The 22,781-nt window shown below is 39.0% G+C and overlaps 1 protein-coding gene across 10 annotated transcripts in view; it reads right to left on the bottom strand.

Annotated features, from left to right (window-relative positions):
• Nucleotides 1-16,233, bottom strand: part of LOC148854983 (DNA ligase 6-like) — a 113,069-nt gene extending 96,836 nt beyond the window's left edge. For 6 of the 10 annotated variants that reach the window (XR_016094889.1, XR_016094887.1, XR_016094886.1 and 3 more), the window contains exons 1-4: nt 13,006-16,233; nt 12,755-12,872; nt 12,012-12,093; nt 11,706-11,757 (exon numbers count right to left, since the gene is read on the bottom strand). Coding sequence is in view for 4 of the 10 variants with exons in the window: in XM_088941212.1 (XP_088797338.1) it covers nt 11,706-11,757; nt 12,012-12,093; nt 12,755-12,872; nt 13,006-15,328 (2,575 nt within the window). In the remaining 6 variants the exon portion in view is untranslated. The remainder of the gene's footprint in view (nt 1-11,705; nt 11,758-12,011; nt 12,094-12,754; nt 12,873-13,005) is intronic. The other 4 variants (XM_088941213.1, XM_088941214.1, XM_088941212.1 and 1 more) reach the window with 3 other exon arrangements.
• Between the last annotated feature and the right edge of the window lie 6,548 nt (nt 16,234-22,781).

The following is a 22,781-nucleotide window of genomic DNA, read 5'->3' as shown; positions in this document are numbered from 1 at the left end:
GGGCTTTGCGACAGATGGATAGTTCAGTTACTGGTACTCCTACTTCATTTGCATCTACGTCAGGTAATGCGGCTTCTGCATTCCATGTCACCACTACCACTGATTCCCCTTGGATCATTGACTCAGGGGCCTCTAACCACATGACCGGTAAGCCAAATTTGTTTCAGACTTATAGCCTTTTGTCAGGAAGAGATAAAGTGATGCTTGCAGATTGATCATTCTCCTCCATTGCAGGCCAAGGATCAATATCCCTTCCCCATGGCCTTAATCTAAATAGTGTGTCGCATGTTCCCCAACTTACTATATGCTTTCAATCAGTAGCATCACAAACTCTTTAAACTGTATTGTAACATTTTTTCCTGGTTCATGTGTTTTTTAGGATCTAACTTCTAGGAGGACGATTGGTAGAGGAAGCCTAATGGATGGTCTCTATATTCTCGACAACAAAGCTGGTCTCTCGATGTCGTCCTCGGAGTCATATAGTCAATCAAATAAGAGTCAATTTTTTTTGTGGCATAGTCAGTTAGGTCATGTTTCTTTTGAAATAATGAAGTCTTTGTTTCCGTTTTTATTTAAGTCATGTTCAGTGTCTAATTTTCAATGTCAAACATGTCAATTGAGCAAACAATGTAGAACAACTTTTCATTCAAGTAATAAAAGATCCAGTTTTCCTTTTCATATTGTGTATTCTGATGTATGGGGCATACTACTATAATCTCTGAGGGCGGGTATAAGTACTTTATCACTTTGATCGATGATTTCTCCCGCTATACATGGGTATTCCCATTGCGTAGCAGAGATGAAGTTCCAAAGATCGTACAGGACTTCCTGATGCGTAGTAGAGATGAAGTGGACAAACACTTCATAAGGGAAGATTTGGAAAAAAGGGAAATTTGCATCCCTTATGTCAACTCCAAGGAACAACTTGTTGATGTCCTCACAAAAGGACTTCCATACTCGCGGCACAATGAGTTGTGTGACAAGTTGGGCATGACAAACATATATAGCCCAACTTGAGGTGGAGTGTTGTGAAACTTGTTTATTGGTTTGTTGTTAGTATGTTGTTAGCCTAGTCATCTTAAGTGTTGTCAGGTAGTTTTTCCTTTCTTTTTTTTGTTATTTGTTTATTATTAGGAATTGCCACCAGGGGCATTCTTGTAATATCTGATATTATTTTAAGAGAATATAAATAGCAAGCTGGTAGGAGCCAGCCCACGTCTTTGGTTCTCAATCAAACCTCTTTCTTTCTTCTCTTCTCCTCCCTCTTCTCTTCTCCCTCTCTATCTCTCTCATATCTCTCTCTTAGGGAAGAACACAGCCTCCAATAGAGAAGATGTTATTCCTATAAAGCTGGACGGATCAACCTATGGAATTGACACTGCTGTTGTAGCACATGGGAGTAAGAAATCTACTACTGGTGGTGATTCTTTTGTTAAAGGTGATTCTCTGGCATCTATGGTTGAGGAAAACATTCGACAACTGGTAACTTCTGCTATTTCTTTTGCTCTTTTTGCTATTGGCTTACCTGATGAGTTTTCCGGTTATTGTGCTTCTTCTTCTCATACTTGGAAGTTGGATCTTTGACTCAGGAGCTACCAACCACATGACAGGAGCCTACCCTAACCAACCAAGTAACCATAATAAAACCCATCACAAACATATTATTATTGCCAATGGTGAAAAGTTAAACATCATTGGTAGTAGTGATCTGTCTCTTAAGCTTTCACCCACTGCATCTTTCCCTCTAAGCAAGACTCTTCTTGTTCCTAATCTCACTACAAACTTGATTTCTGTTGGCCAATTAATTGATGAAGGTAACATTCTCATCTTCTCTCAGGATGGATGTTTGATTCAGGACCGGAACACTGGGAAGGTGAAAGGGAAGGGGCGTAGGTTGGGCCGTCTATTTGCATTGGAGTTCGAGAATCCTCAAACAGCAGCATCATCAGTTTATTTCAGTTCCTCCACTTCTAGTTCCTTTCTGAGTCATAGAAATAATGTTTGGGACTTATGGCATAACGTTTGGATCATTTACATTCTAAAAATTTAAAATTTTTGTTTGATTAAGGCCTTATTAAGAATAAAGTTCCTTCCTTGCACACCTTTGATACATCTTGTGTTTCTTGTTGCTTAAGTAAGAGTCGTACCTTACCACTTCCTCACATATCTGAGCATGCTACCTCTCCCTTCGAGCTTATACATAGTGATGTTTGGACTGCTTTTATCTCTTCTCGGCTTAGATACAAATATTTTGTGTCGTTCATTGATGATTGTACCAAGTACACATGGATATACTTTCTTCGCCACAAGTCTGAGGTGTTCCCAACATTTAAGTTGTTTCATGCTATGGTGCGGGTTCGGTTTCAATCACAAGTGTGTATTCTCCGTTCGGATTCAAGGGGAGAATACACTGATGGAGATTTGTTATCCTATTTGAAGGACCATGGAATACAAGTGCAACGAAGTTGTCTAGATACTCTTCAGCATAATGGTGTGGTCGAGCGCAAGAATGGACATATCCTTGGTGTTGTGAGGACAGTATAGCAAGGAGTCCCATACTCCACCTTCCTTTTGGGTAGAGGCAACTAGTACAGCTGTGTTTTTGATCAATTATATTCCTTCCTCAATTCTTAGTAATATGTTTTCCTTTTAGAAGTTATTTGGTTATTCTCCAGATTTATCTATGCTTCATGTTTTTGGATGTGTGTGCTTTGTTCATCTTCCCTCTTGTGAGCATTCTAAAGTGTCTGCACAGTCTATCATGTGTGCCTTTGTGGGTTACAGTCCTGACCACAAAGGATTTCTTTGTTATGATCCCTCTATTCGTCACACTCGTATATCACGTAATGTTGTTTTCCTTGAGCACATTTCATTTTTTGTTGGAATTGCTAGTCCTTCTTCGTCGTTCTACTCGTATATCTAGACCTCCTAACCGCTACGGTTTTCCTTTAAACCATAGCTCTTTGTCTGTTGTCCTATCCTCCACAAATGTTCCTCACTCCTACCAAGAAGCTAATAGTAGCCCTCATTGGAAGGAAGCCATGGATGCAGAGATTGATGCTTTACATGAGAATGACACTTGGGATCTTGTGCCTGCTCCTTCAGATGCATGGAAGGTCTAAGCAAGTTGGTAGATAGGACTGTGGAGGGGGAGCTGTTGGAGGGCTTCCAAGTGAAGCCCAATGGGACTGCTATTCCAATTCTACAATATGCTGATGATACACTCTTCTTTTGTAAGGCTTCAGAGGAGCAAGTTCAGAATCTGAAACACCTTCTTTTTTGGTTTGAGATTGTGTCAGGTTTGAAAGTAAACCAAGAAAAGAGTGAGATGATAGCAGTCGGAGAGGTCCCTAATATTCAAGGCTTGGCATATCTGTTGGGGTGCAAGGTGGCACAGCTACCTTCAGTTTATTTGGGGTTGCCTTTGGGTGTCAAATGTACTTCTAAAACCATTTGGAACCCAATAATAGAGAGAATGGATCAGAAATTGACTACTTGGAAAGCAAGGTATCTCATCAAAGGGGAAAAGATAACTCTTATTAAAAGTGCCCTAGCAAGTTTGCCAACTTACTTTGTCTCTTTTTCCTATCCCCTCGGAGGTGGTGGAGGTTTTAGAGAGGAAGATGAGAGATTTTTTGTGGGCAGGTTGGAAGGATTCACACAAATACCATCTTGTAAAATGGAGTCAGATTTGTAAAACCCTATCTCAAGGGGGGTTGGGGATACGAAGTCTAAAAAAATCTTTCAACCTAGCTCTGCTAGGAAGCTAGCTATGAAGGTTTGATGTTGAGCCTGACAACCTCTATAGGAAAGTAATTGCAGAAAAATATGAGCTGGATGACAGTGGTTGGGGTAGTGGTCCACCCTTGTCGACTTACGGTTGCAGTCTGTGGAAAGGAATATGAGAGATTCTAGCCTGTTCAGAAGGGTAATTGGCTTCAAAGTTGGGGATGGGAGAAGGAACTCTTTCCCACCCTGTTCAGTCTCGCTGTAGATAAAGAGGCATTGGTAACTAATACCTTTGTGTTGAGGGACAATGCTATATGCTGGGTTCCAACCTTTAGAAGGGTTTCCAATGACTGGGAGATTCAGCAGGCTGGAAATCTCCTAGCTTCGCTTCAGTCTCAGGAGTTGAATCTGCAATCAGAGGATTCCCTAATATGGAGATGGAACAGAAGCGGAGAGTTTTCAGTTAAATCCTTCTACAACTCCATAGTGGGAGGGCCTGAAGCTCTCTTTCCTAGCAGGGCTATTTGGGGGACTGTGGCACCCTCCAAAGTCAAGTTCTTTGTTTGGGTGGCAGATTTAGAGAGGTATCTCTCTAACGAGGTGTTGGTGAAGAAAGGTTTTAATTGTAATGGTCTGAGGTGAATTTTCTGCAGTGTGTTTACAGAATCAACAAACCATCTGTTTTTACACTGCAAGTCTACTACAAAAATCTGGAACCACTTCTTAAGAAGTTTGAGGTTAAGTTGGTGTATACCAGCCTTAGTTAAAGCATGCCTGGAGGGGGGTGGCAGATCCAAGGGATGACCAAAAAAGGAAAGAGGTGCTGGTCTGTTATTCCCCTAGCAATTTTGTGTCTGGTATCGACAGAAAGGAATAGCAAGGATGAAGGTTGAACTCAAATACTCTTCAGAAGAAGTCATCAATTTGGCTTTAGGCTTTGTTAGAAAATGGTTGTCTATTCTTGCTGGCTTTAAAGAGGTTACTTCTGACTATATTTTTTTTAGAATGACCTCTTTTGAGGTCCTTCTGGTTTTTGTACAGCTTCTCATTGTACAAAGGACCTTTTCATTAATATAATTATACTTTACCTTTTGCTAAAAAAAAAAGGCTCTAAGATAACCAAGAAAACACAAAAATGCAAATCTTGTTATTGTCTTACTGACTAACACCCTATTGGTAAAATAGCCATAACTCTTAGAACACATCAGATTTACAAGATCTTGGTGCCATTGAATGTATAACTTAAAATTCCATCTACTGGCATCAAAACCAAGCAAAACAGGTAAGCTTTAGCTATCAAAAAATAGGTTGAAACAAAAGAAACATAATTCCAACTTTGTGATCCTTTAATAAGACTCATTAAATTAATGTTTTCAACCCGCCATTGACCCAGCCAGTCAAACTGTCTGAACCATCACCCAACCATGATTCCAGGCTAGTTATCTTAAAACCCAGTGATTAGTCAAAAACTGTCCAACCTGGACTATTGGACTATTGACTCGTTCGACCCAGTGATTGGGTTGAGGGTTGCACACTAAAAGTGTATGCAAACTTCCAAAGGCCATAACTTTGCGCTCGGATGTTCGACTGGGGTATTTTTTATTTTGGGCAACTTTTCGAGATCTATGCATCTCAAGGTGTTTTTTATAGGTAAACATTATGTGCCTCAAGGCGTTGTAGGCGCCTTGCCCCGCTATTTTCGTGGAAAAAAAACTGTTTTGGCCTTAAATTGCAATTTTTTATATTTTTTACAAATAAAAATTAAAAATATAAAATAATACATATATTACATGTAGAATATAAAAACATTATTTATTGATAAAATGTGAATTATATACACACGCACATATGTAGAGAGAGTGATGATGTGGCACAGCTTGGCCAATTCGACCCAAATGGTCGAACTGGTGGCCCATGACAAGGAGGCAAAAACGGTTTGGCCTACAAGTCAGTTTTGAAAAGGTTCAACTATGATACCAAAAAGATATGATATCAGAAAAACTTTGACCAATCAAATGGTAGCATAAATGTGGTAGCCAATCAGGTGTTATTTATCAAAACTCATGGGCTTTGGTCAAAACTCTTCTGATACCATGTCTTTCCCACATCATAGATTTTCCCATTTTAAAAACATTGCTTAAAAAAATACTAGGATCCTTTCACTACACCAAGACCATTGACCTCTTAATCATGACCTCCTCTAAAGGTCTCTTAGGTCATGGGAACCCATAAAAGGCTCGTGGCCCCATGCATGAAAATGTTAATTTTCCCAAAAAAGAGCCCCAAGACAAAAGGAGCCGCAAGAATGCCTCTAACAACAAATAGGTGAATTGAGAAGAAACATTTTTTTTTTATTTTATACATAAAGAAGATCAAAGGAGAAGTAGATAGTGGAGAATGAAGAGAGAAGATGGTTTAAAGGCATCAATTGGATAGAGGCTTTTGGCCACTCATAGAAAAGATAAATTTGATTAAACTGTTAGAAATTGCAAGTACACACCTGAACTTGATATTACTACATATGTTAGAGCTAGCCAAATAAGGGTAGATTAGTCATTTTATTTCTGTTAAGGTGTGTGCTTATGTGGCAGTTTTAATAGAGACTTCCTGTCCCATACTTAAGTGGGGGGCAGTTTAGTCTTTGCACAACTAATTAGAGGCTAATTCATATTAGGGTCGACTGATAGGGTTTATGCTATCAGATTCGACTGTTCTTCTTCCTTCTTCTTCTTCTTTCTCCTTTACTCTCTACTGGTTCGAACTACCTAAACACAGCTGTCAAAACATGGTATCAGAGCCATAAACGAAGGAGAAGAAGGCGGCGACTTCAAGATTTCCATCCTGCGACTTCAAGTTCTCTCTCTCTTTTTTTTTTCTTCTTCTCTAGGCTGCAAATCTGAGATACACAATCTGATAGCTGTGGCCTGTTATTTATTTTTTGTTTTAGGACTGCTGCAATCCCTATTACAAGTATTAGGAAGGTGCGGCAACCCTAGGATATCAGCCTAATACTGCTGTCACCATGTGTGACAGCCCTAATCGTGTGGGGGTGCTTGTAGTGTTTACCCTCTACTGAACAATTTCAAGAGGGTTTGTGTGTGGTTGCTCGAGTTGTTGCATTGCTGTCATGGTGACTACTATTTCTGGGTTGTTAGTAGTGGTGTGAACAGACCTTTTTTGTGTGTGTGGTTGCTTGAGTGTTGTGTTGTTGTAATGGTGCCTAATATTTCTGGGATGTCAGTAGTGGTGTGAACAGAAAAAAATTGTGCTGAAAGAAGTGGCCGAATACCTCAGCCTAGTAGCTTTCATCAATGTTCTAATCTTGATGGTAGCCGAATCTGGTCAAAACATCCAGTTCTTAACCTTAATGTTAGTCTACATCAAGTTGTTGATTGTGACTAGTTGTGAAATTGTTATGAGTGTGCTGTAGTGTTGCCTTGACAGCAGTATTTGGTCGGTGACTGAGAGTTCAGCATTAGAGATAGTAGTGGGGGACATAATGGCAGCAACGGGAGATGGTTCTAGTGATCAGAAACCGAGTGTGATGATTCCCTCCGACTATTTGGGTGTGCAGATGACCCTCCATTAAACTTAATGGTGAGAATTATGTGCCATGGGCCAAGTCAGTGGAAGTTTTCCTCAAGGCAAAGAGGAAAGTGAAACACGTGAAGGAAGATAAACCATCAGCTGACTCTCCAGGTTTGATGACTGGGAACAAGAAGATACCCAAATCATGACATGGTTATGGAATAGTATGAAACCCGAAATAAGTGCCAACATTATGTTCTTAGATACAGCTAAGCACATATGGGAACATGCCAAGAAGCTTTATTCTGGGCAGGATAATACTACAAGGGTATATCAGCTCTATCAGGAGTATTTCAATCTGCAACAAGGGAATAAAACCCTAGAAGAGTACTATGCCAGTATGAAGACCTTAGAAATGAAGTCAATGTCTATCATCCCCTCACTCCAGATGTTAAGGTTCAGCAACAACAGAGGGAATAACTAGATGTCACTAGGTTCTTAGTGGGGTTGAAATCAGAATATGAACCAGTTAGGGCCCAAATATTGGGAGGCTCTACTCTTCCTACACTTGAGGAAGTTTTTGCACGGCTTGGTAGGATTTCTTTGGGATCTACAGAGAATCTCACACAATTTGACAGATCAGCATTTGTGATAGCCAAAGGAGGTGGATGTGGTACTAGAGGGGGAGGACATGCCTCCCGAGGAGGTCTTGGTGGTGGTCGTGACTCAGGGAGAGGTCATGGTAAAGGAAAAAGTAACTCTACAATGAAGTGTACCCATTGTGACAAGGACGGGCATTCGGTGAATTTCTGTTATGATCTCCATGGCCCTCTTTCTACATGGGCTAATCATGTAGTAGTTGGTGGGGTTGATATCAGTGATAACCAACAGGCAGATCTAACACCTTCCACATCTGCAAATGTTTCCGAGAAGGAGATGGTGAGTGTACCGCGTGATGAGTATGAGAGGTTTCTCCAGGTTACTTCACAGCATACTACAGCCACCCTTGCCCACTCAGGTATAGCTTGTCTAGCATCCAAACCCTCTCCCTGGATTATTGACTCTTGAGCCTCTGATCACATGACCGGGACTCCAGGTGTGTTCTCCTCCCTCTCTGAAACTTCCACATCTCAAACGGTTACCCTTGCCAACGGTTCCTCTTCTCCCATCTGTAGTGTTGGTAATGTTGACACGGCTTCTCTTTCTTTATCATCTGTTCCATATGTCCCTAAGTTTTCATTCAATCTTATGTCTATTAGTAAATTAACCAAGACTCTTAATTGCTCTATTACATTTTTCCCTTCCTTTTGTGTTTTTCAATATCTCAAGACGAGGAAGAAGATTGGTGGGGGGCATGAGGCTAGTGGATTGTATTACCTTGACGGTGGTGGATCGTCAGTTGCACTTCAGACTTCACTCACTCCTCTACAGTGGCATTGTCGACTGAGACATCCATCTCTCAAGGCACTCAAGATACCAGTTCCGTCTTTGAGTCATTTGTTGTCCTTACAATATGAGACGTGTCAGTATGGGAAACATCGTCGGGTTCCCTTTAGTCCTAGAGTTGAAAGTCGTATGTTGAGTCCTTTTGCTTTGGTTCATTCAGATGTTTGAGGTCCGATTAAAATAGTCTTATAATAGTTACAAGTATTTTGTCACTTTTTTTTATGATTATTCAAGGATGACATGGATTTATTTAATGAAAGAAATGAGTGAATTATTTTCCATTTTTCAAAAAATCCATGCTAAAATACATACACAATTTGGTGATCCAATCAAAGTTCTTCGTTCGGATAACGGTCGTGAATACTTTCTTACTTCCTTTCAACAGTATTTAGAACAGCATGGCATCATTCATCAAACTTCATGTGCGTCCATTCCTCAACAAAATGGGGTGACTAAACGAAATAACCGTCATCTCCTTGAAATTGCTCGGTCTATTCTTCATCATATGATTGTTCCTTGAAACTGCTCGGTTTATTCTTCATCATATGAGTGTTCCTAAATGATTTTGGAGTGATGTTGTACTTACTGTGTATTTCTTTATTAATCGGGTGCTCTCCTTCATTCTTCATGGTCGGTCTCCCTTTTCTATTTTGTTCCCCACCTTGTCTCCCTTTCCATTAACACCCCACATCTTTGGTTGTGTGTGTTTTGTTCACAATCTGAGTCTGGGGATAGACGAGCTGGATGCACGCTCTATTAAGTGTGTCTTTCTTGGCTACTCTCGGACTCAAAAAGGGTACAAGTGTTACAATCCCATTACTCAGAAGTGCTATGTCTGTCCTGATGTCACCTTTTTTGAGTCTGTCCCCTTCTTCTCGAGACCTGAAGCATCAGTGTCTCCACCTTTGCTTCCTCTTCCTCGTCCAGTCAGTGATCCCGTTCCGGTTGTTCCAGTTGGGGTTGACCCTTCACCTCCTCCAGTGCAAATCCCTACTGAACGACCACCAATCCGGCACGTGTATACTCATCGACAGACACCGGCTCCTCCTCCAACTTCTACCTTGTCTGTGAATCCTGTTGTTGCTCCTATCCCAGAACCTTTAGGACTTGATCTTCCCATTGCTTTACGGAAAGGTAAACGTAGTTGTACCCTCCATCCCATTTCCAATTTTGTTTCACTATTGTCATCTATTTCTATACTTAAGAATGTCCAAGAGGCTCTTAGCTCACCTAGGTGGCGGCAGGCAATGGAGGAGGAACTTTCTGCCCTTCAGCATACTCAAATGTGGGAGCTCACTACTCTTCCTCCCGGTAAGCATGTTGTGGGTTGTAAATGGGTGTATATTGTTAAATACTTGCCGGATGGTAGTGTGGAGCGTTTGAATGCTAGACTTGTTGCTAAAGGTTATTCACAATTGTATGGGGTGGACTTTTTGGAGACCTTCTCTCCAATGGCTAAGATTGGTTATATCCGTGTCTTAATTTCCCTGGCAGTTTATGTATGATTGGCCCTTGTTTCAACTTGACATTAAAAATGCCTTCATTCATGGTGACCTTATAGAGGAGGTATATATGGAGCAACCACCTGGGTTTGTTGCTCAAGGGGAGGATGGTAAGGTGTGCAGATTGAAAAAGGCAATTTATGGGTTGAAACAATCGCCTCGTGCTTGGTTTGGAAAGTTTAGTGAAATGGTGAAGAATTTTGGAATGAAACAATGCCAGATTGACCACTCGGTGTTCAGCTATGATTCAGAAACCGAAAAGATTTTACTAGTGGTCTATGTGGATGATATTGTCATAACTGGTAGTGACAAATTGGGGATCGATAAACTAAAGATCTTTCTGCAAAACCATTTTCAAACAAAAGACCTTGGGACGTTGAAGTATTTCTTGGGTATAGAAGTTGCTAGATCAAAACAAGGTGTAAACATGTGCCAAAGAAAATATATTCTTGATTTGCTAGATGAAACGGGACTGTTAGGTGCAAAACCAGCTGAAACTCCCATGGAACCAAATGCTAAGTTGAGCAGTGATACAGGGGAAATATTTGATGACTTGGAAGGTATAGACGGTTAGTGGAAGCTAAACTATTTGACTATCACGAGACCAGACATCTCCTTTGCAGTCAGTGTGGTGAGCCAATTTATGCAGAACCCTCAGATACCTCACTGGGATGCAGTTCTTAGAATTGTAAGGTACCTGAAGGGAGCTCCAAGCCATGGGTTATTGTACAAACCAAGAGGAAGACTTGAGGTAATTAGGTATACAGATGCAGATTGAGCAGGCTCTGTGTCTGATAAAAGATCTACTACAGGTTACTGCACATTTCTTGGAGGAAATCTTGTGACATGGAAGAGTAAGAAGCAAACGGTTGTGGCAAGGAGCAGTGCTGAAGCCAAATACAGAGCCATGGCACACACAACATGTGAATTAGTATGGTTGAGGAATCTCCTACAAGAAATCGGGTTCTCTATGGACAGACCTATGAAATTGTACTATGACAATCAAGCTGCACTCCACATCTCATCTCATCCTGTTTTTCATGAGAGAACAAAGCACATGGAGATTGATTGCCACTTTGTGAGGGAGAAGGTCCTTACTAGAGAGATAAGCACAGAACATGTGGGCTCAAGTGATCAATGGGTAGATTTGTTTACAAAAGGCTTAATCTCAGGGAGAGTGAACTATATATGTAACAAGTTGGCATTATATCACATATATTCTCCAGCTTGAGGGGGAGTATTAGAGCTAACCGAATAAGGGTAGATTAGTCATTTTATTTCTGTTAAGTTATGTGCTTATGTGGCAGTTTTAATAGAGACTTCCTGTACTTAAGTGGGGGGAAATTTAGTCTTTGTACAACTAATTAGAGGCTAAATCAAATAAGGGTCGACTGATAGGGTTTATGCTATCAGATTTGACAGTTCTTCTTCTTTCTCCCTTACTCTCTACTGGTTCGAACTACCTAAATGCAGCTGTCAAAACAACATAAATAAACTCACATGAAGATATGGAGTGAGACTTGGGCCTGTCCATTTCTTTTTCAAACAAAAACTGTAAATGTTATTGAAAAGAAAAAAGTGAAATTATAAGGTGAGTAATTAAAAAAAAAAGAAGTTAGAGTAGTTGAGGCTCAATAAGTAGTAAACATCCTGCATATGTTTCTTTATCATTGAACTAAGGATTAGACTAATACTTTATCAATGTAACATTGAAAATGAATAAAACTTAAAGCGGGATTGGTTTCATAAAACAATAAGAAATCAAAACATTCATGGTTGTGCAAGCTAAGATAGGTATATACTAACCATATTTTCATGATCAGCAGCAATCTTATTTGTACACAAATAAACAGCAGGTAGCACTTCCTTGGGCGATAAGGCAAGCAAGCTGTTCCATAACAAGAAACGTAAGAAAATAATTCATGAATAAATCCATCAATAACATTATGGTAGGCCCCATGAATTGGATGAGATCTAGGTTTCTAATTAGATACTTATTAGTTCCATAATAGATAGAAGAACTATTAGACTTTGGTATCATAGACCCAGGGATGAGACCCAAAAAGACTTGATATAATATTTTCAATCCTTAAATGGATGCCTTGAATAGGTTGGAAACTTGTAAACTACAACTTTTACATGTAAAGGTAACACAAAAACCAACTAAACAGATAAATGTCTGCTATTATCTATAATGCTGTTTAACATACACGGCATGGGCATGGTGTCAAATAAAGAATTTACACTAAAAATTGAAGGATTAACAATGAAAAAGCATCCATCACATAGTGCGTATGCAATAAATAATTACATATACGAGTGATTAAATAAACACATTTTTTACGTAATATCTATATACTACATGAAGTAACATATTTATGCACCTAAATACATACATAAACAAATGTGTATAGGGTCAATGATCATCTAAATTGGCATAGATCTAGATCATGATCCAATTAATTGACACCCCCACCCAGGAGAAAAGAAGATTCTGTAATAAGGAATTCAAATAAAAGAAATATAAACTGTTTCAACTTTCAATAGACCTTCTGAACATGTTGCATAGGATACCAGTAGCTTTTATCTTGCTTCTTTCTCCTTCCACCAGATCAAAAGTTCGTGCAAGATGTAAATATGGAGCAGGCTGTCCTTGCCTCCAGCATGCTGCAAATGCACGTTTGTGCCGTGCAAGGACTCCAAATTAAAATTTCATATTCATGGATCAGTAGAAAATATAAGCAGTTTCAATTAACTGTTTAACCAGAGAGAGAAAGAGTGAGAGAGAGAGAGAGAGAACCATGCTCAACAGGGGAATACTTCTCTAGTGGTAGTGATACAAAAGTTGCAGTCACATCTGTTGTTGAAAACCCTTGCATAAATAGGCTAGGAATATTTTCTGATTCCTCAGATGATTTTGTCTCTTTTCCAAAAGAACAATTATCAGTGTAAGGTTGGCTTTGAACTGATAACTTCCCATCATTGTCATCACAATCCACCCCAGGATTATTATAATATACATCTAGGGCTACATGAATATCCCCTTTGGCTTTCTCTAGGATAGAGGCAGCATCACTTCTTGATAGACCACCATCTATGACTTCAAGAAACTGATTTATCTCTTCTTTGTATAACTCACTCATGTTACTGGACAATACATTCCTAGTATCAGGGAACTGCTCAGCCATATCATTACCAATCTCACCAACTAGTGATGCGTTAGGGACAATCTTACTAAAGAACTTTGTTATCGTGTATTGTTTGGAATCGGACCTGCAAGATTCTGAAGCTGAACCTAGCTTTGCTTTCTTGTTTGACTTATTCTCCACACCTGCTGCCTTTTTCCTAGGAGAGACAGTGCTCTTAATTGAACGCCTCATGTTGGATGGCTTCTTGTCTTGAACTAAACTATTTTTCATAATTCCAATAAAGTGTTCCTTAACAGATCCCATTTCAGGAAGTAATGAAGAAATGCATGCCAAACTTGCACAAGAAATAGTAGACAAGTTCAATTGAGAAGTCGTAGACCTGTTTGAAGCAGTTAATTGCTCACGCAGTTCTGTTTCACGTTCATAGAACTCAGACATTGCTTCAACAATATTTCCCTTTGTGTGTCTAAGCAAATCTAACATCTGTTCCCGAGTAACCCAGGGTGGCAAGCTATCACAAATCTCTTTAATTGACTCCTCCATATCTCTATCACTTGTCATGCTTGAATCTTGTAAATCAGGTTCTCGCAGGGCAGGTGATCTTTCCAAAATCTCCTTAGATGGCTTCACCTCATTCTCTTTATGGAGTTCCTTGTTCGAGTCGCTGCTAATGTTACCTTTTTCTTTTTCATCCTTGTTCCTAGACTTCCTGTGAAACCCCATTAAGAATTCTTGCTTATTGGCCATCTCATCAACCAACCCAGCAAAATGCTTCTGCATTGCCACAGCATGTTTGCTATCAAGCTTCTCAACATCCAACCCAACGGTTGGAATAACACGTTTTGGTCTCAAGAACCTAACATACTCTCTCAGCTCATTGTAGCTTGAATGTTCACTGTATGGTACAAGATGGATCTCAAATGAATCCTTTGTCCTTACTGCAAACCCATCTTTCCTTACTTCATACATCCACCCAGTTGGAACAAAACCTACCACCTTTGTGTACCCTCTCTCGATCATAATCTCCTCCATTTTGGCAAAATTAGGTCTAAAATAAGGCCAAGTCTCGCCTAACACATTCCAGCTAACCACATGAACATCAGTAACCGAAACATCCTCTGTAAATATCCCACCTCCGTCAAACCCTAAAATACATAAAATTGACATTCTTCTGCTATCTACATGTATCATGCAGTTACATCTACGCGAAATTTCAACCAGGATTCTCTCTTTCCCAACAACATACGTAGCAATTAGAAACAACACAGACTCCCTCAACCGTTGATTTTCAGCTCTAATTCTCTCTATTGTTTCAACTATATAATTAACTGAATCATCTTGTGACGGAAAAACGAACTTCGGATTACAGTATGTCGTATCCAAGAAAACCGCATCCGCTCCGACATATTCACTTAGAACAGGCTCTAGTGTCATCGAATTACAGAACCGGAAATCCCCAGTGTGGACATACCTCTCATACTTTCCCTCAGTTCTAGGCATCTTAAACAAAAATTGAACCGCACCAGGGCAGTGATTCGCATCAACAAGAGTGACTTCGCACCCGTCGATAACAACCGGTTCACCAAGTGACAAGGAAATAACAAATAGAGAAGATAGTTTTAGAACTTCAATAAGAAGCCGACCTGTAGTTTCTGAACAAAAGATGAGACCTTTAGACCAACCAGTTTTTAAGCCTGCGTAGTGATCGGAGTGGAAATGAGAGAGGAAATAGGAAACGGAATAATCGCCGGAGTACCGGAACCCGTCAACGATAAAACGGGTTTTGGGGATAAGTTTGGATTGAGCGAAATCAGATGGAATGGGAGGGAGGGGAGATCGTTGAGAGAGAAGAGTGAAAGACCGAGGTGGAGAGTTTTGAGGAGATTTCTGAGAGAGAGCTTTGTAAGAGTCGACGAAGAGTTCGGAAGAATTTAGGGTTAGGGTTTGTGTGGTGGAAGATGGAGGAAAAGCCATGAAATCAAATGTTCATGTCTGTGAATGCAACTAAGCCATGAAATCAAGTCACCTGAAAATGTAGGACAGTCTTCGACTCTTCGTTGGTGGGTCTTGCATTGCATGGATGGAGCCGTTAAAAGAAGTTGAATAGCGCCAAACCTGATTGTTCTGATGCTGTGAAAGGGCTTCGAATCGAATCGGATATTAGGTGGATCGAGGACGTGGACAGTGGATCCAAATTTGATTCGTTTTATATTAAGAGTAAATATGTACAGCGTAAAATACGTACAAAATATATATGTACATTTGTACCCCTTCCAAATTCAGTCTAAATAAATTATAAAAATCGTCTAAAATTCATCACTAATTTACTATTTTACCCTTTATTATGTTCGACCCATTTTGCAATATCCCAAAATTACCCTGTCACTCTTCAACCCAAAACCCTAATAGTAAGAAAGCATTGGCTCCTGCTTCTCCCATCATCTGAGAACATGAAGATTTGAGATTTGATTATTGACTAATGCAGATAGCACCAGAGAATTTGCCGCTGCTTCTTCCACCATTGGCCGCTGCTTCTCCCATCGTCTGAGAAAAAGAACAATCGGAAGGGAACAAAGAGTGCACCCTCGTCATTCTTTGGGATATTGACGCAATTTCTCACCATTGTCGTTGCTTCTCCCATCGTTTGAGAAAACTAAAAACCCTAATTGTCTGGGACAACTTCTCACCAAGAGCACACCCCGTCATTCTTCAACCCAAAACCCTAATTGTCTGAACGAAAGAGAAAACCAGTCACCATCTAAGAACCAAGCAACCTATGAAGAACCAAGCATGAAGATCAAAAAAACGATTTCACCATCCCGTGAAGAACGCATTCGACTTAAATAGAAGCTTACAGTGTTCAAGGTAAATGAACACTTTATTTTTTTTGTTGGAACAAGAGCTTTTAAACCTATCAATGGCATAAAAGGACAACATAGGCTTGCTTGCTTGTTTGCAGGAATCCATGATTTTTAACTACTTTTTTTTGCATCAATTGTCTGCTTCTTATGAGACCAAATGCATCTATTCATGGTCCCCACCATGAACAGAGTTGTGCCATTGTATTCATATTTTCCAAACCAAGTACTCTGTTACGGAACAATAAAAAAACGCATTATCTTTACACCTATAAAATTGATGGTTATAAGTGGTTTTAACAAACCTATTTAGAGAAACATTATCATATTTTAGTTTTTTTCGTAGTTATAATTGGATTTAACAATTTGATTACAGCATAATTGATTTGATTCACTAAGTACAATAGAAATTTTGTCTGTCTCTCTGTTTTGTTCAACCTTAGTACTTTAGAACACAAAGTGCTTTTTTTTTTTGTTTGATTTTTGGGCATAAAAGGGCAGATTGCAATGACATGGTTCTTTTTTTTTATGTGTTATTTTTGTCTGATGGAATGGTTCTTATAAATTTAATACATCTGATTTTTGGGCAGGCTGCAATGGCATGGTTTGGCATCGGTACCACTAAAAAATTGAGCTTTTTGTTGGGAGTTGGTTCTCCAAAAAATCAATACTCTAGATAGGTTGCAAAGAAAAATGCCAAATTTATGCCTATCACTTCATTTTTGTAGCCTTTTCTTGGACCCTCGTGAGATAACCACATACCTATTAATTTCTTGTCCATTTGTGTGCTTTATTTGAGCTTGGTTCGCTTCTATCTTTGGTTGCAGGCGGTCACCTCTCCCATATGTGGTAAGCCTTTTTTACCCAAGCTTTTCAAGCAAGCAAAGAGACGTGGAAGATTAATGTGGAGATCCACAAGAGTAGCCATCTTGTAGTCAGCTTGGGAAGAAAGGACCAATAGGATCTTTAAAGGAGTGGAAAAATCCAAGGAGGAAATTGTAGAAAGAATAATCATTATGACTAATCAATGGTTGAAAACTATAGCTTTGTTTAAAGACTTCTTAGCTAAAGACATTTATAGGAATTAGGAAGTGGTGGCATCTACAAATTCCATAAAACCTACTGTGCAAGAATTGTGGTCCCCACCAATATAATAAAGAGTGAAACTAAACTTTGACGGGAGTTCTAAAGGTAACCTGGGCCCTTCAAGTATAGGAGTGGGGGACTCGTTGAGAGCGTAGGTGATGGCCTTACTTCAAGGTGTAAGATATGCCAAATAGTTATAGTTACACCAAATTAAGATAGAGGGAGACTCTAAATTGTTGATTGAGTGGCTGCAACCTGGTAAGTTGGGAGATTGGATTTATAGACAGCCCATAAGGGAAATCCTCAACACAACAAGGGAGATCAGTGCGGACTCCAAATTGACAAGGAGACCAGTTAATGGCTTAGTTGACACATTGACTAAACAAGGGACGGAGAGGGAGATAATCTTTTGGGCAGTATTATACGAAATATTATTGAGGACCCGACACCTATTTAGGGGTTGACAATTGTGATTAACTTTGAAAAGTTATGCTTAAGTTGTATTAATGAAGTTACCATTTCCAATAAAAAAACTAGCCCCTCCTTGCCCTTTTATGGTTATAAATGCATCATAGATCACACATTTGGAATATTGTGTCAACTCACTTTCCTCAAACAAAATTACAAAATCCAGATGTTGGTGTATGATGCGTGTGTACCTGATACAAAAATTGCTTCTATCATTGAATTAGAGTTGGGTATCTCATCCTATAAAGGTTTTGCCGGCCCAGGTCTTGGATTAGTAACCTTTGAAGGAGAGATTGAAAGAAAATCCTATTGCACATGAGCAAGAACAGGAGGAGTGGGTTGCCTAATGTTATTTATCTTCCATGGTGTCATCATTCAATAAAGAACGTGGCTCCTCAGGGAGCTGCAACAATCTACCATCATCCAAAGAGAGTACTTCTTCCATTATAGATCTAGGGATTCCTAATCCATTATAAGGCCTTTATAAATTGACAAGCAATTTCATAAGTTGCAAGTATATTTTTCAATCATAATTTAGAAATATATGTATTATTTGGATATACAAGTATGACACTATGACCAAGTTCTAGATGGAGTTTGGATTATCAGGTTTTTTCCCTAAAAAATCTTTAATTTACCCCTTTAAATGTCTCACTATTCTTGAAGATCTAATTATCTACGAAGACATGAAGCTGCTTCTTTTGGTTTTCAGATTGTCTAAGCAAGCTCAGCCTTGGAAGGAAGGATTACAGGATAAACAGAGTGAAGAATGATAAAGTTTAACAGCTATTTGTGATGTCCATATCTGGAATTATAAGTGAAGTATGAAGAAGATGAATTTTCCAAAGCGGTATATCATTGTCTTTTTAACCTTCATCTGCACTTCTGTTTTCTATATAGAACGTGTGGGTCTTTCAACTGCTTACACAGTAGCTGCTCATGCTATTGGGATTAACCAATCAAGCAAGGGAACTATACTTTCTACATTCTATTATGGGTACGCTTGTTCACAGGTTCCTGGAGGATGGGCAGCCCACAAGATAGGGGGAAGGAGTGTGCTTCTCCCATCATTTCTGTTGTGGTCTAGTAAAACGTTGCTAGCTAAAGCTATTGCTGGTAAAACGTTGCTGCCCAAAAGGTGTTATTGTTGTAGCTAATGACACTGATTTTGTAGAGGTGAGAACAGATTTTCATGTAATGATGGGCTCTGTAATGATGAAACGAGTGAGGGAAGGATAAGCACACAGAGAAGTAATGTCCCATATGAAGAAGCATGGAAGTATAGTGGTGCCTCTTCTTCTTGATGCCTCTAATTAAGCAAAAATCAGATTTCTTTGAGTGCCCTAATTAAGCAAAAATGAAAAAAAAAAATGAAGGTGAAATACCTGGCAAGAGGTTCCTTGGACGTTGAGAGCAAGAAGACCCTTCCTTGGACGTTGAGAAGAAGAAGACCCTTCCTTTGATGTTGAGAGCAGGAACACTCTAGGACATTGAGAGCAAGAAAGACTTTCACTGAGTGGGAATCTTATATATGAAATAGGATTGGGCACTTTGGTCAAAAAAATATTTAACAAGCTGACTCACCATTCAGGGGCATTTTGGTCATGAAACTTGCATTTAAGTTGATGTGGACAACCTGGGTCAATGAAATTTAATGGTCATTTAACAGATAGTGAGTTTTAGAAAATAAAATCTCACTGGCTGACTGACATAGTGAGTTTTAAACGTTTTGAAAAATTATGGTGAGTTTAAGAGAATTCATAAAAAAGTGATGGTGGGTTTTAGACAATTTCTTAATAAATTAAACTAAAAATTATCAAAATATCATATAGAATAAACTGAAAATGACTTTGATATTGTATACTATGAATAAAATGAATTGAAATGACTTGTCATTTGATACTTTAATAACAGAAAATTCGAACTAATTTTACATACAACGTAAGTTTGGATGGGGTAGATCCATATTCAATGCAGATATAAACATATTGAATTTGAATCACCCTTAACCGATTTAATTCAAATTCAAATAAACAAATGCAATTTGCAGTCCTACTCCTAATCCTATTACATATGAAAGATCTACCATTCCTTTATAATGTGAAACTAAATTTGTTACAATATACTTTAAAATATAGAGGTCTATTTTTCGTATCATCATACCATGTATTACATTACAGAGGATCAAGGGATGGGGACGGAGTAGGGTACACATGAAGTCCGTCGACCTTACCGGGGAGAGCTCGCAACTAAGTGGATTTGATCCATGCCTCCATAATTGGAGTGATGCTGAGTGATTAACTTGGCTATTGGGCCATCAGCACATACATAGAGTTTCCCCATTTGAGCTCTCATCGAACAAGTCATTACTAAGCCAATGACCCATTAGCTGAGATGATTGCTTAACATCCTTTCAAGCCCTTTAGGCTTAGCTTGGAAGGAGTACAAATGCAAATATGTACAGTACAAAATCCTATATTTTATATTATTCTGTATGTATTTACACTATACATATTTGCATTTGTACTCTTTCCATACTAAGCCTTACATGCAGTGTAGTATGGCCAGTAGGCTTTAAGTCCAGATCTCCCAAAAAAATGTTGGAACGTTTTTTTGTTAGGAGGAGATACGATACCTTCTGTGCATCCTATTCATTTCCAATCCCACCCATTGAGTCCTCAACAATGGGGACTAACATCTGCCGTTAACATAATCTCGTCTACCAATACAATCAAAAGCGTCTCATGCTTTGAAGTAATTGATGGGTTCTCATAAGAAAGCAATGTCAGGCACCCAATGGTTGTATTAATATACAAAACGTTAGTTGCAGATCTAAGGGTCCGCTTTGTTCACGGGAATAGAGGTTTGGAATCGGAATGAACCATTATGTTTCCTATTGTTTGATTGGGTGGAACCAGAATGAAGAATTGTCATTCCAGTAGGAATGACATTCCCCCATTTTGAGGGAATGGCCATTCCCTCCCCTTTCTTTAGGAATGAAATCTCATTCCAGTTGATTCTAATTTCTGTTTGAACCAAACAAGACTGAAAATAGACCATTCCAATTCTAAAGGTTTTTTATTTCAATTCCAATTCCAACTATGAACTAAGTGGATCCTAAATTCTCATTTAAGGGTCCATTTAGTTTAAAATCAGAATCAGAACCGGAATTGAAATCCTCCAGAATCAGAATTGGAATGGTTCATTTCCATAGTCCGTTTAATTCAGACAGGAATGGAAATTTGGAATGGGAATGAAAATTGAAATTGGCAGGAATGGGATTTTATTCCCAAGGGAGGGGCAGGGAATGGCCATTCCCTCAAATGGGGGAACGCCATTCCAGCAGGAAAGGGAATGGGGTTCTGATTCCATCCAACCAAACAGTTGGAATTGAAATAGCTCATTCCAATTCTGATTCCAAACCCCTATTCCCATGAACCAAACAGGGCCTAACAGTCTTAAACACCTACGCTTTAATTGCATCAGGCTAAGCCTTGGAGAGACTTGAAAATTAGCTGCTCTTTGGCTAAGGCTCGGCCCAAGAGGCAAGAGATGAAAAGAAATGTCCTCCCTTCCCTGTTGAAAAAAGTCATTCTATGTGGCAATGCTTTCCATTCCAACTTGATCAAAAACAAAACAAAATGGAAGTATATATATATATATATATATATTCAAGAGTCAAATAAAGGCAGCTTCATAATCATCTATCAACATTAACAAAAAAGAGTCCAGTGGAGTCTGTAATTAATTCTGCTTTTGGCTTGATTTAGGACTGGCTCTCTGTTAGCAATACATGCAGCAGAGTTTCATCATTCTTTTTTGTCTATAAGCTTTTTTGTTCCTTCTTAATACTGTTTACTAGCCGGAGAGGCCCTGTTATACAGAAGGGGAAATGGTAAAATAAAAATGAAATAGAACAATATTTTTCCAAATTTACCTTTTGTCTTTAAGAAAGGAGATGGAGGTGCTAGAAAAAATGAAGTTTGATACTTTATCTTTTAATGGTAACGCTGCTGCAGGAGTAATAACAAGAAAAGGTGAAAGGAAAGAAAGAAGGGGATTTTAGTTTTGCAAAAACATTTAGTTTGACTTCAATTGACTTCATTGAGTATATACAGATATATAACTAAATAACAACCATTGTAATAATACAAGGGCAACGTTGTTTCAGATACCAAGATTTATATGACCCTGAACAAAAAAAAAAAAAAAAGATTTTGTATCACTTGCACCACCATCATAGCATCAGAACAGAGCAAAAAATTCCTAAGATTTCTTCTCTTAGCCTCAAACATGCCTTCTAGAAAAGCTTTCCATTAAACATTAGTGCTTGTTGAATTCCTGTTTTTTTTTATAATTGAAAAGGAATTTATTAACATTAGAAAGAGACTGATACAAGCCACCTAGGAAGAGGCTGGTTCAACCCCACCCTTGGAGTGAATACAGCATCAAAAAATAAAACAAAACAGAGAAGAATTAAGATTACAAAACAGCCGAATAGAGGCTTTCCCTGTTTACCACTTGTTTTACAAGACAGTCAGCCAAACCATTTGCTGACATACTCACCCAAAGTATGTTGACAGTCATGTCCCTTGTTAGCCATTTAATTTTTTTTTTCAATAGATCCCTCTAACACCAAATAACCAAGTCCAGATTCATCAGCCACCCCACAATTACTTTGGAGTCTCCTTCAATTATTAGGTTCTCCACACCCAGTTGATTATCTGAATCCCTTGTAACACAGCTAGCAGTTCAACCCTATTGGAATCTCCTATTCCCACTGTGCCCAAGAACAAGGCTAAAAGGATGCTGCCCTTAATCCCTCAAAACCTGTGAATTTTAGCATCTACATGTATACTTCTAGATCAAGAATTTAAGAGGACAAAGGCAACTGCAGATATCCCTATTTGAGGATCAAAAGAACAATCCATCAACATAGTACAAGAGTGATCCATAGCATGAATGAAAGAATTATTTTGAGAAGAGTGATTCTGAGTTCTGCTTTCTGTCAAATC

Source organism: Nelumbo lutea, chromosome 4, assembly GCF_056320005.1.
Source record: "Nelumbo lutea isolate HS-2025 chromosome 4, American lotus-T2T, whole genome shotgun sequence".
In the NCBI taxonomy this organism is placed as follows: Eukaryota; Viridiplantae; Streptophyta; class Magnoliopsida; order Proteales; family Nelumbonaceae; genus Nelumbo; species Nelumbo lutea.
This window is presented reverse-complemented; position numbering and strand designations above follow the sequence as displayed.